At 49.5% G+C, this 11,885-nt stretch overlaps 6 protein-coding genes across 6 annotated transcripts; 3 read left to right on the top strand and 3 right to left on the bottom strand.

The window, feature by feature from the left end:
- Positions 1 to 1,332: 1,332 nt before the first annotated feature.
- On the bottom strand, positions 1,333 to 2,322 carry LTR84_002546 (uncharacterized protein; the record flags this gene model as incomplete). Its single annotated transcript, XM_064846155.1, has 1 exon — positions 1,333 to 2,322. The coding sequence occupies one exon, from the start codon at positions 2,320 to 2,322 to the stop codon at positions 1,333 to 1,335; it is 990 nt and encodes a 329-aa protein (XP_064706380.1).
- A 1,496-nt stretch (positions 2,323 to 3,818) lies between these two features.
- CYB2 (Cytochrome b2, mitochondrial precursor) lies at positions 3,819 to 5,410 on the top strand (the record flags this gene model as incomplete). The annotated part of the gene is made up of 2 exons (XM_064846154.1): positions 3,819 to 3,951; positions 4,020 to 5,410. 2 exons carry the CDS (start codon positions 3,819 to 3,821, stop codon positions 5,408 to 5,410), a joined length of 1,524 nt encoding a protein of 507 aa, XP_064706379.1.
- A 431-nt stretch (positions 5,411 to 5,841) lies between these two features.
- LTR84_002544 (uncharacterized protein) lies at positions 5,842 to 6,639 on the bottom strand (the record flags this gene model as incomplete). Its single annotated transcript, XM_064846153.1, has 1 exon — positions 5,842 to 6,639. One exon carries the CDS (start codon positions 6,637 to 6,639, stop codon positions 5,842 to 5,844), a length of 798 nt encoding a protein of 265 aa, XP_064706378.1.
- A 267-nt stretch (positions 6,640 to 6,906) lies between these two features.
- LTR84_002543 (uncharacterized protein) lies at positions 6,907 to 8,292 on the top strand (the record flags this gene model as incomplete). The annotated part of the gene is made up of 4 exons (XM_064846152.1): positions 6,907 to 6,911; positions 7,179 to 7,663; positions 7,717 to 8,069; positions 8,137 to 8,292. The coding sequence occupies 4 exons, from the start codon at positions 6,907 to 6,909 to the stop codon at positions 8,290 to 8,292; spliced, it is 999 nt and encodes a 332-aa protein (XP_064706377.1).
- An 88-nt stretch (positions 8,293 to 8,380) lies between these two features.
- On the bottom strand, positions 8,381 to 9,472 carry LTR84_002542 (uncharacterized protein; the record flags this gene model as incomplete). The annotated part of the gene is made up of 3 exons (XM_064846151.1): positions 8,381 to 8,871; positions 8,936 to 9,388; positions 9,463 to 9,472. The coding sequence occupies 3 exons, from the start codon at positions 9,470 to 9,472 to the stop codon at positions 8,381 to 8,383; spliced, it is 954 nt and encodes a 317-aa protein (XP_064706376.1).
- An 814-nt stretch (positions 9,473 to 10,286) lies between these two features.
- Positions 10,287 to 11,413, top strand: LTR84_002541 (uncharacterized protein; the record flags this gene model as incomplete). The annotated part of the gene is made up of 2 exons (XM_064846150.1): positions 10,287 to 10,352; positions 10,418 to 11,413. 2 exons carry the CDS (start codon positions 10,287 to 10,289, stop codon positions 11,411 to 11,413), a joined length of 1,062 nt encoding a protein of 353 aa, XP_064706375.1.
- Positions 11,414 to 11,885: the final 472 nt, after the last annotated feature.

The following is an 11,885-nucleotide window of genomic DNA, read 5'->3' as shown; positions in this document are numbered from 1 at the left end:
TTCAAAAATACATGTGTTATAACTCGGGAGGCTTTCGGGGGGAGGGGGGGGAACGTGCATGTCTGTTTTCACTAGATGGATGGGACGGGGAACTGGACATGGGTCCGGCAAGCAAGCAAATACCATTGACGCGGCATGAGCTATTCCCTTAGCATTCTGCATTCACTTCATATGTGAACCACGTATGCATCATGCAAGCACAGGGAGAGCGGAGCAATGACCACCCAAAAAGGACACGGCTGTTGGTTACACGGAGACTCGAACGGTCGGTAATGTATAGACGGAGAGGAAGAGCATGCACATGCAGAACGGGTCACTATAGGCCTTGCACTGGACTAGGCTGAGCCTGGCAGGTCGAGCCTCGGACTGACTGTGTTGCGGTCGCTGTACAACAAGAACAGAAGTCGGGACCAGCTGGGACGGGGCCAAATGGGAAGGAAGCAGCAGAGAACAGAACAGAGGATCTTGATGATGTCGCCTACTCCTAATCCAACTACAACTACGTATGTAGGTACACATGTATGGACCTACCATATCATAACTCAACTTGACATCACTTGATGGGAGCTACTAACTGACGGACCATATACTATTTAATCTGTGCATATATATCTACATTAATCAGCTGTATTATTATTATCATTATTATCATCGAGATCAAATAAAGGAGGAAGCAAGAGAAGAGTTGCTTAAAAAGGGGTACCAGCTTCGTAGATAAAAGCAGGAGGTCTGGTTCTTCCACTTGCCCTACGGCTTACTGTACAGGGTCTGGCTATGTGTTGAGCCGTCTGTCTCTCTACACGAGGTACTAACTACGAGTAAAAATTTCTGCCTGGGGGAGCAGTAAACTGGTAACCGGGTACAAGTTACGACTTAGTACTGGGTCGGCTGTTTGCACGGTAGAAATCCTTCATTCATATTTAAAGCCTGTCAGTAGTATGCAGTACTACTACCTCGAGTCATGGATGGGTCAAATAAGACCCCCTCCCACAACGTTACCACACGGACCCCTCGCAATGTCCGATTCCCTGGAGAATTCTGATGCCCAGGTGTGCTGTATGTCAACCTCAACAGTTGGGACGCTGGAGTTATGCGTACCGGTCTCTAACGACCTCCAACCACCCATCAGTGCAGAAAATGTCGCCCATTCCACCACAAAAACGCCACGCTAATCAGTGTATCATCCCAATCCCCATATTAACATGGATGCAGAAAACCAAGAACGGGGCCATTTTCGACCCATCTATGCCCATCGACGGTCCGAGTTGTCCCACTCGGTGGCGGCATGAAAGTCCCTCAAACTCCCAAGAATGCAAGCAGCTAGCGAATCCATCAACAGCACCTTCCTCTGCGTCGAGCCTCGTCTGGATCACGAGTGCCAAAAGCAGGTCCTCCATCGATTTCTCCTCCGCCGCCTCCAAGACCCACACTGGGCAAACCTAGCCAGCTTCGACGTTTGTCGCCATAGCCCACTCGAAAACTGCCCGAGTGGCCATGGTGGCCGGCGAAATAGTCGTCGCCGTTTTCGCTTCGATAACCCGGGGTTTGTTGTAGACGGGCAAAGTCAGCAGCGTCTTTCTGGTGTTTCTGATCGATCAGTTTTCGGGCAATGACTCTGAAAACCTCTTCGATACCTTCCCCGTCCTTGGCATTGACCTCGTGACAACTGTCCCAGCCGATGTCTTGGTTCCAAAAGCCTGAGCTTCGTTTTGAATCGGGACTGTGGATTATGTTGTTGCCATTGTTGCCGCCACCGGGTCTCATGGTCAATGGTGGAGTAGAAGCGGTGCTTTGGGCACTGATGCCGCCAAGTTGCTCGGCAACGTAGGCAATTGTTCTCTCGAAAACCACCTCTCGCCGTGTGGGGTCATCTGCAACCATGTCGCTCTTGGTGCCGACGACATGTATGATGGGCATGACGTCGCCATCGGCGCAGTTTTCCTTCATCTCGGCCAGCCATGTCTTCATTTCCTCCCAGCTATTTTCATTGGTGATGTCGTAGCACAGTAGCCCGGCGTTGGCACCTCGGTAGTATAGACGAGATATGCTTCGAAAGCGTTCCTGGCCAGCAGTGTCCCATATCTGCAGTCGAATGGTGGTTGAGGAGTCCGGGTCGGTAATGCGCTTGGTCACAAAGGATGCACCAATGGTGGACTGAATGTTGTTGGACAGCTGCACGGAGGGGTTGATATAGCGTGAGACCAGAGAGGTCTTGCCAACGCCCTGTGCACCGAGCACAACCAGTTTGGCCTCAATTGAAGTGGCAGGTATTGCTTGGGGAGCAGTGGTTGTGATTACAGGCGGAGCAGGATTCAGATTCATTGCGACCCGTTGAATAGAAGAAGAGAGGAGGGGAATAGGTGGGTGGGTATGTAGATGGGAGAAATGTTCAGTGAAATGTCTTTTCTTGATCTTTTCTATTTTATCTTCTGGAATACGAAGGTCAAGTGCAGTGGGCAGTGCAGTGCAGTGTGCGAGTTTGGTCGAAGCCTTGCGTTGTGGTTAGTGAGTCACTTATGCAGTGGTGGTCAGAAAACAGTCAGGTGGTGTGGGTTAGAAGGCGCCTGATGTGTTCAGTGAAATCAGCTCTTTCATCACGGCGAAATGGAGCGAGGAAGAAGAAGAAGAAATGAGAAAGGAAACAGAGAAAAGAGGAGAAGAAGGGAGGATGGGTTGTTGTTTGCGTGATTGCATGGAGTGGTGGTGAATGAGGATGTAAACAGTGGACGGGTTGATGTCACAATAATAATGGGTTTTGGTGATGATAATTGATGGTGGTGATGGTGGCGGCGGCGGCCACCAGGCATGTGGCTGCCAGCCTGCCCGGGGTGTGTTTGGTGTTGGTCACGACTGATAACGGCGGCCTTTAGGGGCAGTGAAATCCAACCCCGCCCCCAAATACTCCCTGAGGCCTGCCTGGTGCAATTTCCGAGGTGTGACTGTCAGTCTGTGCCTGCCCGTGCAGTGTGTGTTCCTTCCCCAGATCTGCTCGCTATATGGCACCTGCCATGATTCAGGTGACTCCAGGCAGCACCAATCCTCAGATGACCAGCACCATCTCAAGAGGTCTGAGCACAAAAGGCCGAATATCAGTGGGTGATCGCTGACGACCCCGACATTAGGTGTTATGGGAAAGTACGAGGTCCCGGGAACTATTCATATAGGGCGAGAAAGAGATGCCGCTTATATTATATTTTATCCTGAATCGCTCCTGACCGCTCCAGCAAAAGTGTTGCGCTGTTTCAATTCGGATTATGTTCCTGCTGGATCTTCATTGCTAATTTGAATTTGAATCCGACTCGTCCGGGTCCATCCGCGCATCTCGAGGCATTCCTCTTCGGAATATTTCGAGTCGTACCGGCCAAAAAATAATTCCGAGCTTGCAGATTGCCAAGGACCTAAGGCTATGGCTAATAGTCGGATTCGAGGTGTTAGTAAAGCTAGCTCGCCTTTAGCTCGATTCTAGACTCGTTGGCCAACCTCGGCGGAGTGAAGACCGGCATCATGGTCGCAGCTTCTCCATCGATCTTGTCCCCGCCCTTCAGGAAAACCAAAGCCGACTTTACAATACATCATCATCCACCACTCTTTCCACCAATCGCGGCAACATGGATCCTCATTACCACTCCTTCCCCATGAATTGGATTCAATCTCAATCTCAAATAGACAGCATTGGCCGTTTTCTTATAATCCTCTTTGCTGCTCTTGTTCTGTTGGCCTTCTGCATCGTTTACTTTGGCCCTTCTCATACCCGAACACTCGTCCCAGATCAGGAGCGTGACCCTCTACTAGCTCCTTGAATTTACTTTCTATACAGTATGAATCGCGACAAGGGAGAGCAGCCGGATGTCGGTACCTTGACCGGTGATGAGGTGGCAAAGCATAACTCGAGAGAATCTTGCTGGGTCATCGTCCATGGCAAGGCATACGATGTGACGGAATTTTTACCTGGTATTTACGCCCACCACTGCACTCTACTCCAGCATGTCTCCCTGACTAACCATGTACCCGTTCACTAGAACACCCCGGAGGCCCCAAGATCATCCTCAAGTACGCGGGCAAAGATGCCACTGAAGAATATGCACCTATCCACCCTCCGGACACCCTCGATAAGTTCCTGCCCAAGGACAAGCACCTGGGTGCAGTCAACATGGAAACTGTACAGCAGGAAGTGAAGGAAGAAAGCCCTGATGAAAAGGCACGGCAAGAACGCATCAAAAATATGCCTATCCTGGAAGCATGCTACAATCTTATGGACTTCGAAAGTGTTGCTCGTGAGGTCATGAAGAAACCTGCCTGGGCATATTACAGCTCAGGAGCAGATGATGAAATCACCATGCGAGAGAATCACAGTGCTTTCCATAAAATTTGGTTCCGACCAAAAGTTCTGGTCGATGTGGAACATGTCGACATCAGCACCACTATGCTCGGCACGAAATGTGATATTCCTTTCTATGTCACTGCCACTGCCCTCGGCAAGTTGGGCAATCCCGAGGGCGAAGTGGTACTTACCCGGGGCGCCCGGAAACACAATGTCATTCAGATGATCCCCACCCTAGCATCATGCAGTTTTGACGAAATCTGTGATGCCAGAGAAGGTGATCAGTGCCAGTGGTTGCAGCTCTACGTGAACAAAGATCGTGCTATCACAGAAAAGATTGTGAAGCACGCCGAAGCACGAGGATGTAAGGGCCTATTTATCACAGTCGATGCACCTCAGTTGGGCAGACGAGAAAAGGATATGCGAAGTAAATTCGATGACACGGGCTCCAATGTCCAGAATACCAGTGGTGAAAACGTGGATAGGTCACAAGGTGCTGCACGAGCGATCTCCAGCTTCATTGACCCAGCCCTTAGCTGGAAGGATATCCCATGGTTCTTGAGCATTACCAAGATGCCCATCATCCTTAAGGGTGTTCAGAGAGTTGAAGATGTACTCAAGGCAATCGAAGCCGGCGTTCACGGTGTGGTTCTGTCCAATCATGGCGGTCGACAGTTGGACTTTGCACGATCAGGTATTGAAGTTTTATCTGAGGTCATGCCCGTCCTTCGGGAGCGTGGTCTGCAAGACAAGATCGAAATCTACATTGATGGTGGCGTCCGCCGAGCCACAGACATCATTAAAGCACTTTGCCTGGGAGCCAAAGGTGTTGGGATCGGTCGACCTTTCCTGTTTGCCATGTCCGCCTACGGATTACCAGGCGTGGACCGAGCCATGCAGCTTCTCAAGGATGAGATGGTGATGAACATGCGTCTGATTGGTGCATCCAAGGTCGAGGATTTGACGCCAGATATGGTCGACACTGCTGGGTTGAAATACCACACAGCCACAGTACCAGGAGATACCTTGGGACTGCGAGCCTACGATCCCCTTATCACGCCCAATGAGATGCTCAAGTCCAAATTATAGGTACTATTGATGCGTTTTTATGGCAGGGAAAGATAAAGAGGGGCGCGATTGTGTAAATATACAACGAGAATGGGCCTTGGGTTCAGCGAGGCGGAGCGTGTCATGATTATGTAAGAATTTTACTCGGCCCTGAGTACTCCCTCAACAACAGCAATGACTCAGCAGGTAATTCTTTACTTAATATCCCGTGGACTGCATACAAAAGTCGCTCAGACCTTGTGGTGCGTTTAATTTACACTTGACACTGAGTTCGTAAATACTAAGTACTTCAGTCTTTCTAGGGATGAAATTATACAAATGTTCACTATCAGCAATTTTCCTGCTCAAGGGCTTGGATACCTCAGTAGAAAGTGGCTATCACTCATTGCTGATATACTAAGAAGTACTACTTGGTCAGAAACTTAGTAGTACTCCTTCTCCCCCAGATCTTACTATCCTAGTAGATATCCGCCGTTCGTATGAACAATCGTCCCATCAATGAAGGAATCCTTTATACAGAACAGGTAAGCTTCAGCTACCTGTTCAGGTCGCCCAATAGTCCCTGTCAAAGTCTTGCTCACGTATGCGTCCACGAGAGGATCCAAATCGTTCTTTGGTAGTCTATCAAACAGCTCCGTATGCACAGCACCAGGGCAGACACAATTCACTCTTATAGGCCGCAAGTCCACAGCAAGAGCACGTGTCACACCCTCAACTCCAGCAGCCCATCCACCCATCAAGACACGCCCAGCCCTCGGCCTCAAATGACTGTAGCCACTTGTAAACGTAATGGAAGATTGGTGACTGTGATTTAGGTATCTTGGTCCAATCTTGCCGATCATGATTGGAACATGAAAACGCATAATGCCGTTGGCAGTGATCAGATCAGTGTCCAGGTTTGCCAAATCAACGAGCCCGACAACATTTCCCGCCGTATAGACGATGTGATCGAGCTTCTTCACGCCATCTTGGGTCGCAAGGTTGAAAACATTTTCGAGACTTTCCTCTAGCCTTGTGACATTGGAGAGGTCTTGCGCATAACCACGAACGCTTCCTTGGCAGCCCTTCTCGAGGCGCTGTATCGCACTATCAAGCTTAGACTGGTTGGACCCGGAGATGACGACTGTGGCCCCAAACTCGCGTGCGGCTTCTGCAACACAGAAGCCGATGCCAGATGTCCCGCCCAGGACTAGGATGCGTTTTTCGAGCAGCTTCGAGCCGTATTTTGCTTGTTGCAGTTCCTCAGACATTGCGGGAATGACTCTCGAGTATAAAGAAAGTACGCGTACTTAGTAGTTAGTACTAGGTACTAGGTATTTAAGTACTTAGTCAGTAAGTACTACGGAAAGGACTTGATCTTGTTAAATGAGTCCTCCTCTATCAGCTCGAAGCTATCCGCGTTTGAGATGGCATTGCTGGATATGAGCACATATTACAAGTTAAGTAACTTGGGAATTGAAGACATGACCAGCGGCTAACACTTGATGATAGGTCAGAGTAGTACTTAAGTTAACACTATGGAGTGAGTGACTTCTGGGTACTTACTAAGTACTTAGTACTAGTAAGTACTAAGTAAGTACTTCGTAAACTCTGAAATGCAATTGAACTTGACGCTGCCAAACTTCGATCTTGCCAAGACGGCGAAAGCATCGCGGCCAGCTTGTTCGTCTAGGAGACTATTACGCCCGTCAGTCACTTATGGAGTTAGGAGGGAGGAGTACTAAGTACTAAGTACTTACTAAGTTCCAGTAAGTACTTAGTACTTAGTCCTTTGTACCTTTGAAAGTAGGTCTAGCAAGGACCTTTTCGAAGGGAAGACACTCGTCAAGCCAAGCGCGCACCCAGAATCAAACATGCAGCGAACGTCCGAAACTCGTGATATATTCGAGCATGTGGAAGGCAAGACTGCATTAGTGACAGGGTCCGCCCGTGGAATCGGTGCCGATACTGTCTCTCTTCTCAATCAATATGGCTGCAACATAGTGGTTACCGATCTCCCTTCGTCGGCGACGCAGGCAGAGGCACTCATTCAGCATATGCGATTTCCTGAGCGTGCGTTGTTTGTACCCGCAAGCGTGACTGAGTGGACACAACTTGTCCATGCTTTCAAAGAAGGAGTTCGGGTCTTCGGGGGCATTGACATTGTGGTGGCCAATGCCGGGATCATGGAGAGCCGTGCAGTTCTCGATATTGAGACCGATGGAGACGGGGATCCTATCGCGACTCGAGAGGCAAGCGATATTATCGATGTGAATCTCAAGGGCACATTAAACAGTGCGCTGTTCCTGCAATCCTGAATATAAGCCAGCTGACAAGATTCACTGCAGCACTTCGCCTAGGGATGCATTATATACGCCAAAATCCTATATCAGAGGAGGAGGGCAGAGGTTCAATTGTTCTGATCACATCAACATCTGGATACTTTGGCTTCTCCAGTAACGCCGCCTATGTGGCTTCGAAGCATGGCGTCGTCGGGTTGCTCCGAGCATCCCAATCGCTTGCCGAGAAACATCAGATCAGAGTCAACGCAATCGCGCCGAGCTTGACGCCCACCCGCATCACCGCTGGATTCGGTGACCGCTTTGAAAAGGTAGGAGTTGCCAGCAATACAACTGTGCAAGCGGCAGAAGCAATTGTGGCTGCTGCCCTTGACTCTAGTCGTAATGGCACATGCTACTTAGTAGGTCTCAATTGCATGGCTCTGCAGTCAACCCATTGGTATTCTCTGCTAACTAAGGCGGATTTAGGTCGCAGGCAAGATCGCGCGAGAACTTGAGCATACAAGAAAAGACATAATGCCAGCCTGGCTTGGCGAGGATGCGATTGAAGCGCTTGAGGGATTTCGGACCATTCTCAAAGATATGGGTGGCTATCCTCTGCCGCAAGCAGTATCACAGCACTAAATGTATATGGAAGACACACCAATACTACCTCCTATTTAGAAAGCTTTATACTCTATTCGTTCCAACTGTTTGAATCCAGAAACAGTTTCTACACGTGCCCAGTGACAGCCTTGGGTTTGTACGCTTTTTCCAGAGAGGCTGTCTCCTCAGGACTCATAATCTTGCCTCGAATATCAATCACCTCACCCAGTCTCTCAATGGAATCAACACCGACAATGGGTATCGAATTCTTCCCTACCAGCCAAACGAGAGCAACCTGTGTCATCGTCCAACTTTTTTGCTGAGCAATCTTTTGGACAGTGGTAATAATTTCTCCATCTACTGGAGTGTGGGAACTCTTCGTAGCCTTTTGTCGTTCGGTTGCTGGCGTGCTCAGCGGTCGCGCAAGGAGACCTCCATACAATGGACTCCACGCCATCAGGCCAACTCCTGATCCCAGGCAGAAGGGGTTCATCTCCCTTTCCTCCTCACGATAGCAGAGTGAGTAGTGGTTCTGCATCGAAATGAATTTCGTCCAGCCATGAAGTTCGGCAACGTGTTGCATTGCGGAAAATTGGTAGGCCCACATGCTGGACGCTCCTATTGAAGGTGAGATACTAGCGTCAGGGAAAGACCCGCGAGATCATGGTGCTTTCCAACGAACCTATATACCTGACCTTGCCCTGTTCCACCAGATCATGGAGAGCTTTCATTGTCTCCTCAATCGGCACAGATTTATCGAACCGATGCACCTGCAGAAGATCCAAATATGTGGTGCCCAGCCTGTGCAAACTCGCGTCGACTGCATTGAAGATCGCTGCACGGCTCAGCCCACCTTGATTTACATAGTCTTTCGACTTAGCCATCATGTCTGGATAAAGGTAGTTGAGTACACTTGGCTCTTCACCAACCGGGCTGAAGCATTTCGAAAGGAGAATGACTTTGTTTCTAGGGATTTTGTATTCGTTGAGGAAGTTGCCCAGCATTGTCTCGGAAAGGCCATTTGAATAAGCATTCGCCGTATCGAATGTGTTGAGTCCTTGGTCGTAAGCGGCTTTGAGAAGTCTATAGACCGCGGCTTCATCGTCGAGAACCCAGGGTTGCCAGTCCTTATGACCTGCGAGGCAGAGTTATTAGGATTTGTAAATGATGAGATTTCTCTCTTGTCAATCAGAGGAAGTGAAGCCAAACCAAAAGACATGGTACCCAGAATTGGCACCGAGACCCTCAGCCCAGACCTGCCAAGCTGTATGTATTGTACTTTCGTCTCATCCAGACTGGACTGTAGACTCCGAGGAAGACTGGGTTGACTCCATCACTTGTAAGGTACCTACTAGTTAAGTAGCTTTAATGAATGAATGAAGAAAGCTAAAGTGATACAGCGGTCGAGTTACTTCCTCTTGCGCCGTCGTTTGTAACCGGGGTGGAGAACAACTTAACACTTATATCACTTCCTTTGTGGTATAATGCCCCAGAGTATCATCAACTCTGAGAGATCTGTGGTAGAGTAGAATGAATGGGTACATCAAGAGATGTCGTTGCGATTAGCGACTTGCGAGTATCGAGCCATGTGCCGCTCCAGAAGCCCTTGTCGACTTCGTCTCACAATCTATCGTCTTTCATGGAATTAAGGTTAGTATGCTTGACGATATCTCGAATTCCGAAGCACCCAGGTCCACCTCGTTGCTCCAACGCCGAGACGGCGTCTCTGCTTGATTATGAATACTGATCGACTGAGATTCGCCACGTGCCCGCATCCTTAGACCTCCACTTCTACTAAACATAGCATCCCTTGTGGAATAGGGTAGATTTCCGGGCCAGCCTTCGGGTCTGATTGGGCATCTGGCGCAAGAGGTATATGTTTTTGGTGCAATTGCTCATTCCCACGATTTGAATACATCAAGGCGCCTAAAATCGCCAATGTTGTCCTGCTAAGCTTGGTTCATAGAGTCCGACTGCTAGCAACCTCGATCATATAATTTGCCAATTCGATACCCTCGAAGCTCACTGACAATATGGAAAAGTATCTAGATAAGGAGTACTTGCTAGGCTTGAGTCGAATTAACTCAGAGCTCAAACAAGTCAGTCCTAAACTTCTTACCAAGGCCAAAAATGGGACCATACATACTAAACACCTTTTTCGTAGCTCCTAGATCAAAGCCCACCTCCAGTCATTGACTATTCGAGTTTGGAGGACTTTACCCAGATGTACCTGAAAAATGCGGAACGGGCCAGAAGTATTCTGGGCGCAACACCTCCTGGAGTCAAGGTCACCGAGTTACAATACCCAAGACGTGATGGTTCGTCTGGTAGGGCGAAGCTCATACAGCCCAGCAGCCCACCCGAAAAGGGCAGTCCTCTAGTTATGATGATACATGGCGGCGGCTTCTGTCTGGGCTCCCCCGAAGGCGAAGAACAAACTTGTCGTAACCTGGTCCTCGGACTGGGCGCGACTTGTGTCGCTATCGCGTATAGGCTAGGCCCACAGTATCCCTTTCCCTACGCTCCCAATGATTGCTGGGACGCCCTAACCTGGTGTGCTGCAAGTGTTACCTCGTGGAACGCCGAACCAAGAGAGGGCTTCATCATTGGCGGCTCGAGTGCCGGAGCGAATCTCGCAGCCGTTCTCACCCACCAAGCTCGCGACGAGGCGCTCTCACCACCTCTGACTGGTCAATATCTCGCAATTCCTCTACTCTGTCCGAAAGGCAAGATGCCCGAGAGATATCAGCCTCACTGGCTCTCACATGAGCAGAACGCTCACGCACCGATCCTCCCATCTGCAGCGATCGACATGTTTATGGGCGGTTACAAGCCCGATGACGATGATACCGTGAATTTCGCGGTGTTCAACCACCCCAACGGTCATGGCGGCCTGCCACCGACATATTTCCAGGTGGATGGGCTAGATCCTCTGCGTGATGATGGAATCATTTATGAGCGTGTTTTAAGAGAGGAATACAACACGAAGACGAAGATTGACGTATATTCTGGCCTACCGCACGGACATTGGAGCTTTTTTCCTACATTGAAGGCGAGTATCATAGCGCGAAGGGACCAGGTCGAAGGTTTGGGTTGGCTTCTTGGTCGTACACCTGACTATTCGAAACTTTCCTTCGATATTTCGGCGGGGACGGTATAGACCCGGGAGATATGGGATCGCGCTTATTGACAAGAGGGTACAACATACCGGTAGTGTTGGCAGGCTCCTTCGATTGGCGTAGCAGCAAATGATTAGATAATCCACACAGCACCCATTGACAAGGCTGCCGCCCTGGGTGAGCCCCCTCGTTTATCGGATGACTCATCAATTTGATGCCGTTAGATCAGACAGCTCGACAGGGGCCGGGAATTGAGAAAACCACCTTCAAAAACAAACCAGTCACGAGCATACTAGTAATTTGGCTGTATGAGAATTACTGTTGCTTAACTTCTGAAAGCCGGACGATTGATCATGTGTGGCTCATTGTGAACAAACAGCCGGTGTAACACAGGAAAGAGGTGCCGCGTGAAATTTGAACTGCCAAGTCGCCGACTTCTTCCAACAGGCACGCCCGCCAATCTGGAACAGGCGAAAGAAGGCTAGTTCTCCCCATGATTCAGTCTTAAGCTCT

Source organism: Exophiala bonariae (assembly GCF_035927105.1).
Source record: "Exophiala bonariae strain CCFEE 5792 chromosome Unknown scaffold_13, whole genome shotgun sequence".
Lineage (NCBI taxonomy): Eukaryota > Fungi > Ascomycota > Eurotiomycetes > Chaetothyriales > Herpotrichiellaceae > Exophiala > Exophiala bonariae.
Note: the sequence above shows the minus strand (reverse complement) of the source record. Positions and strands in the feature narration are given on the sequence as shown.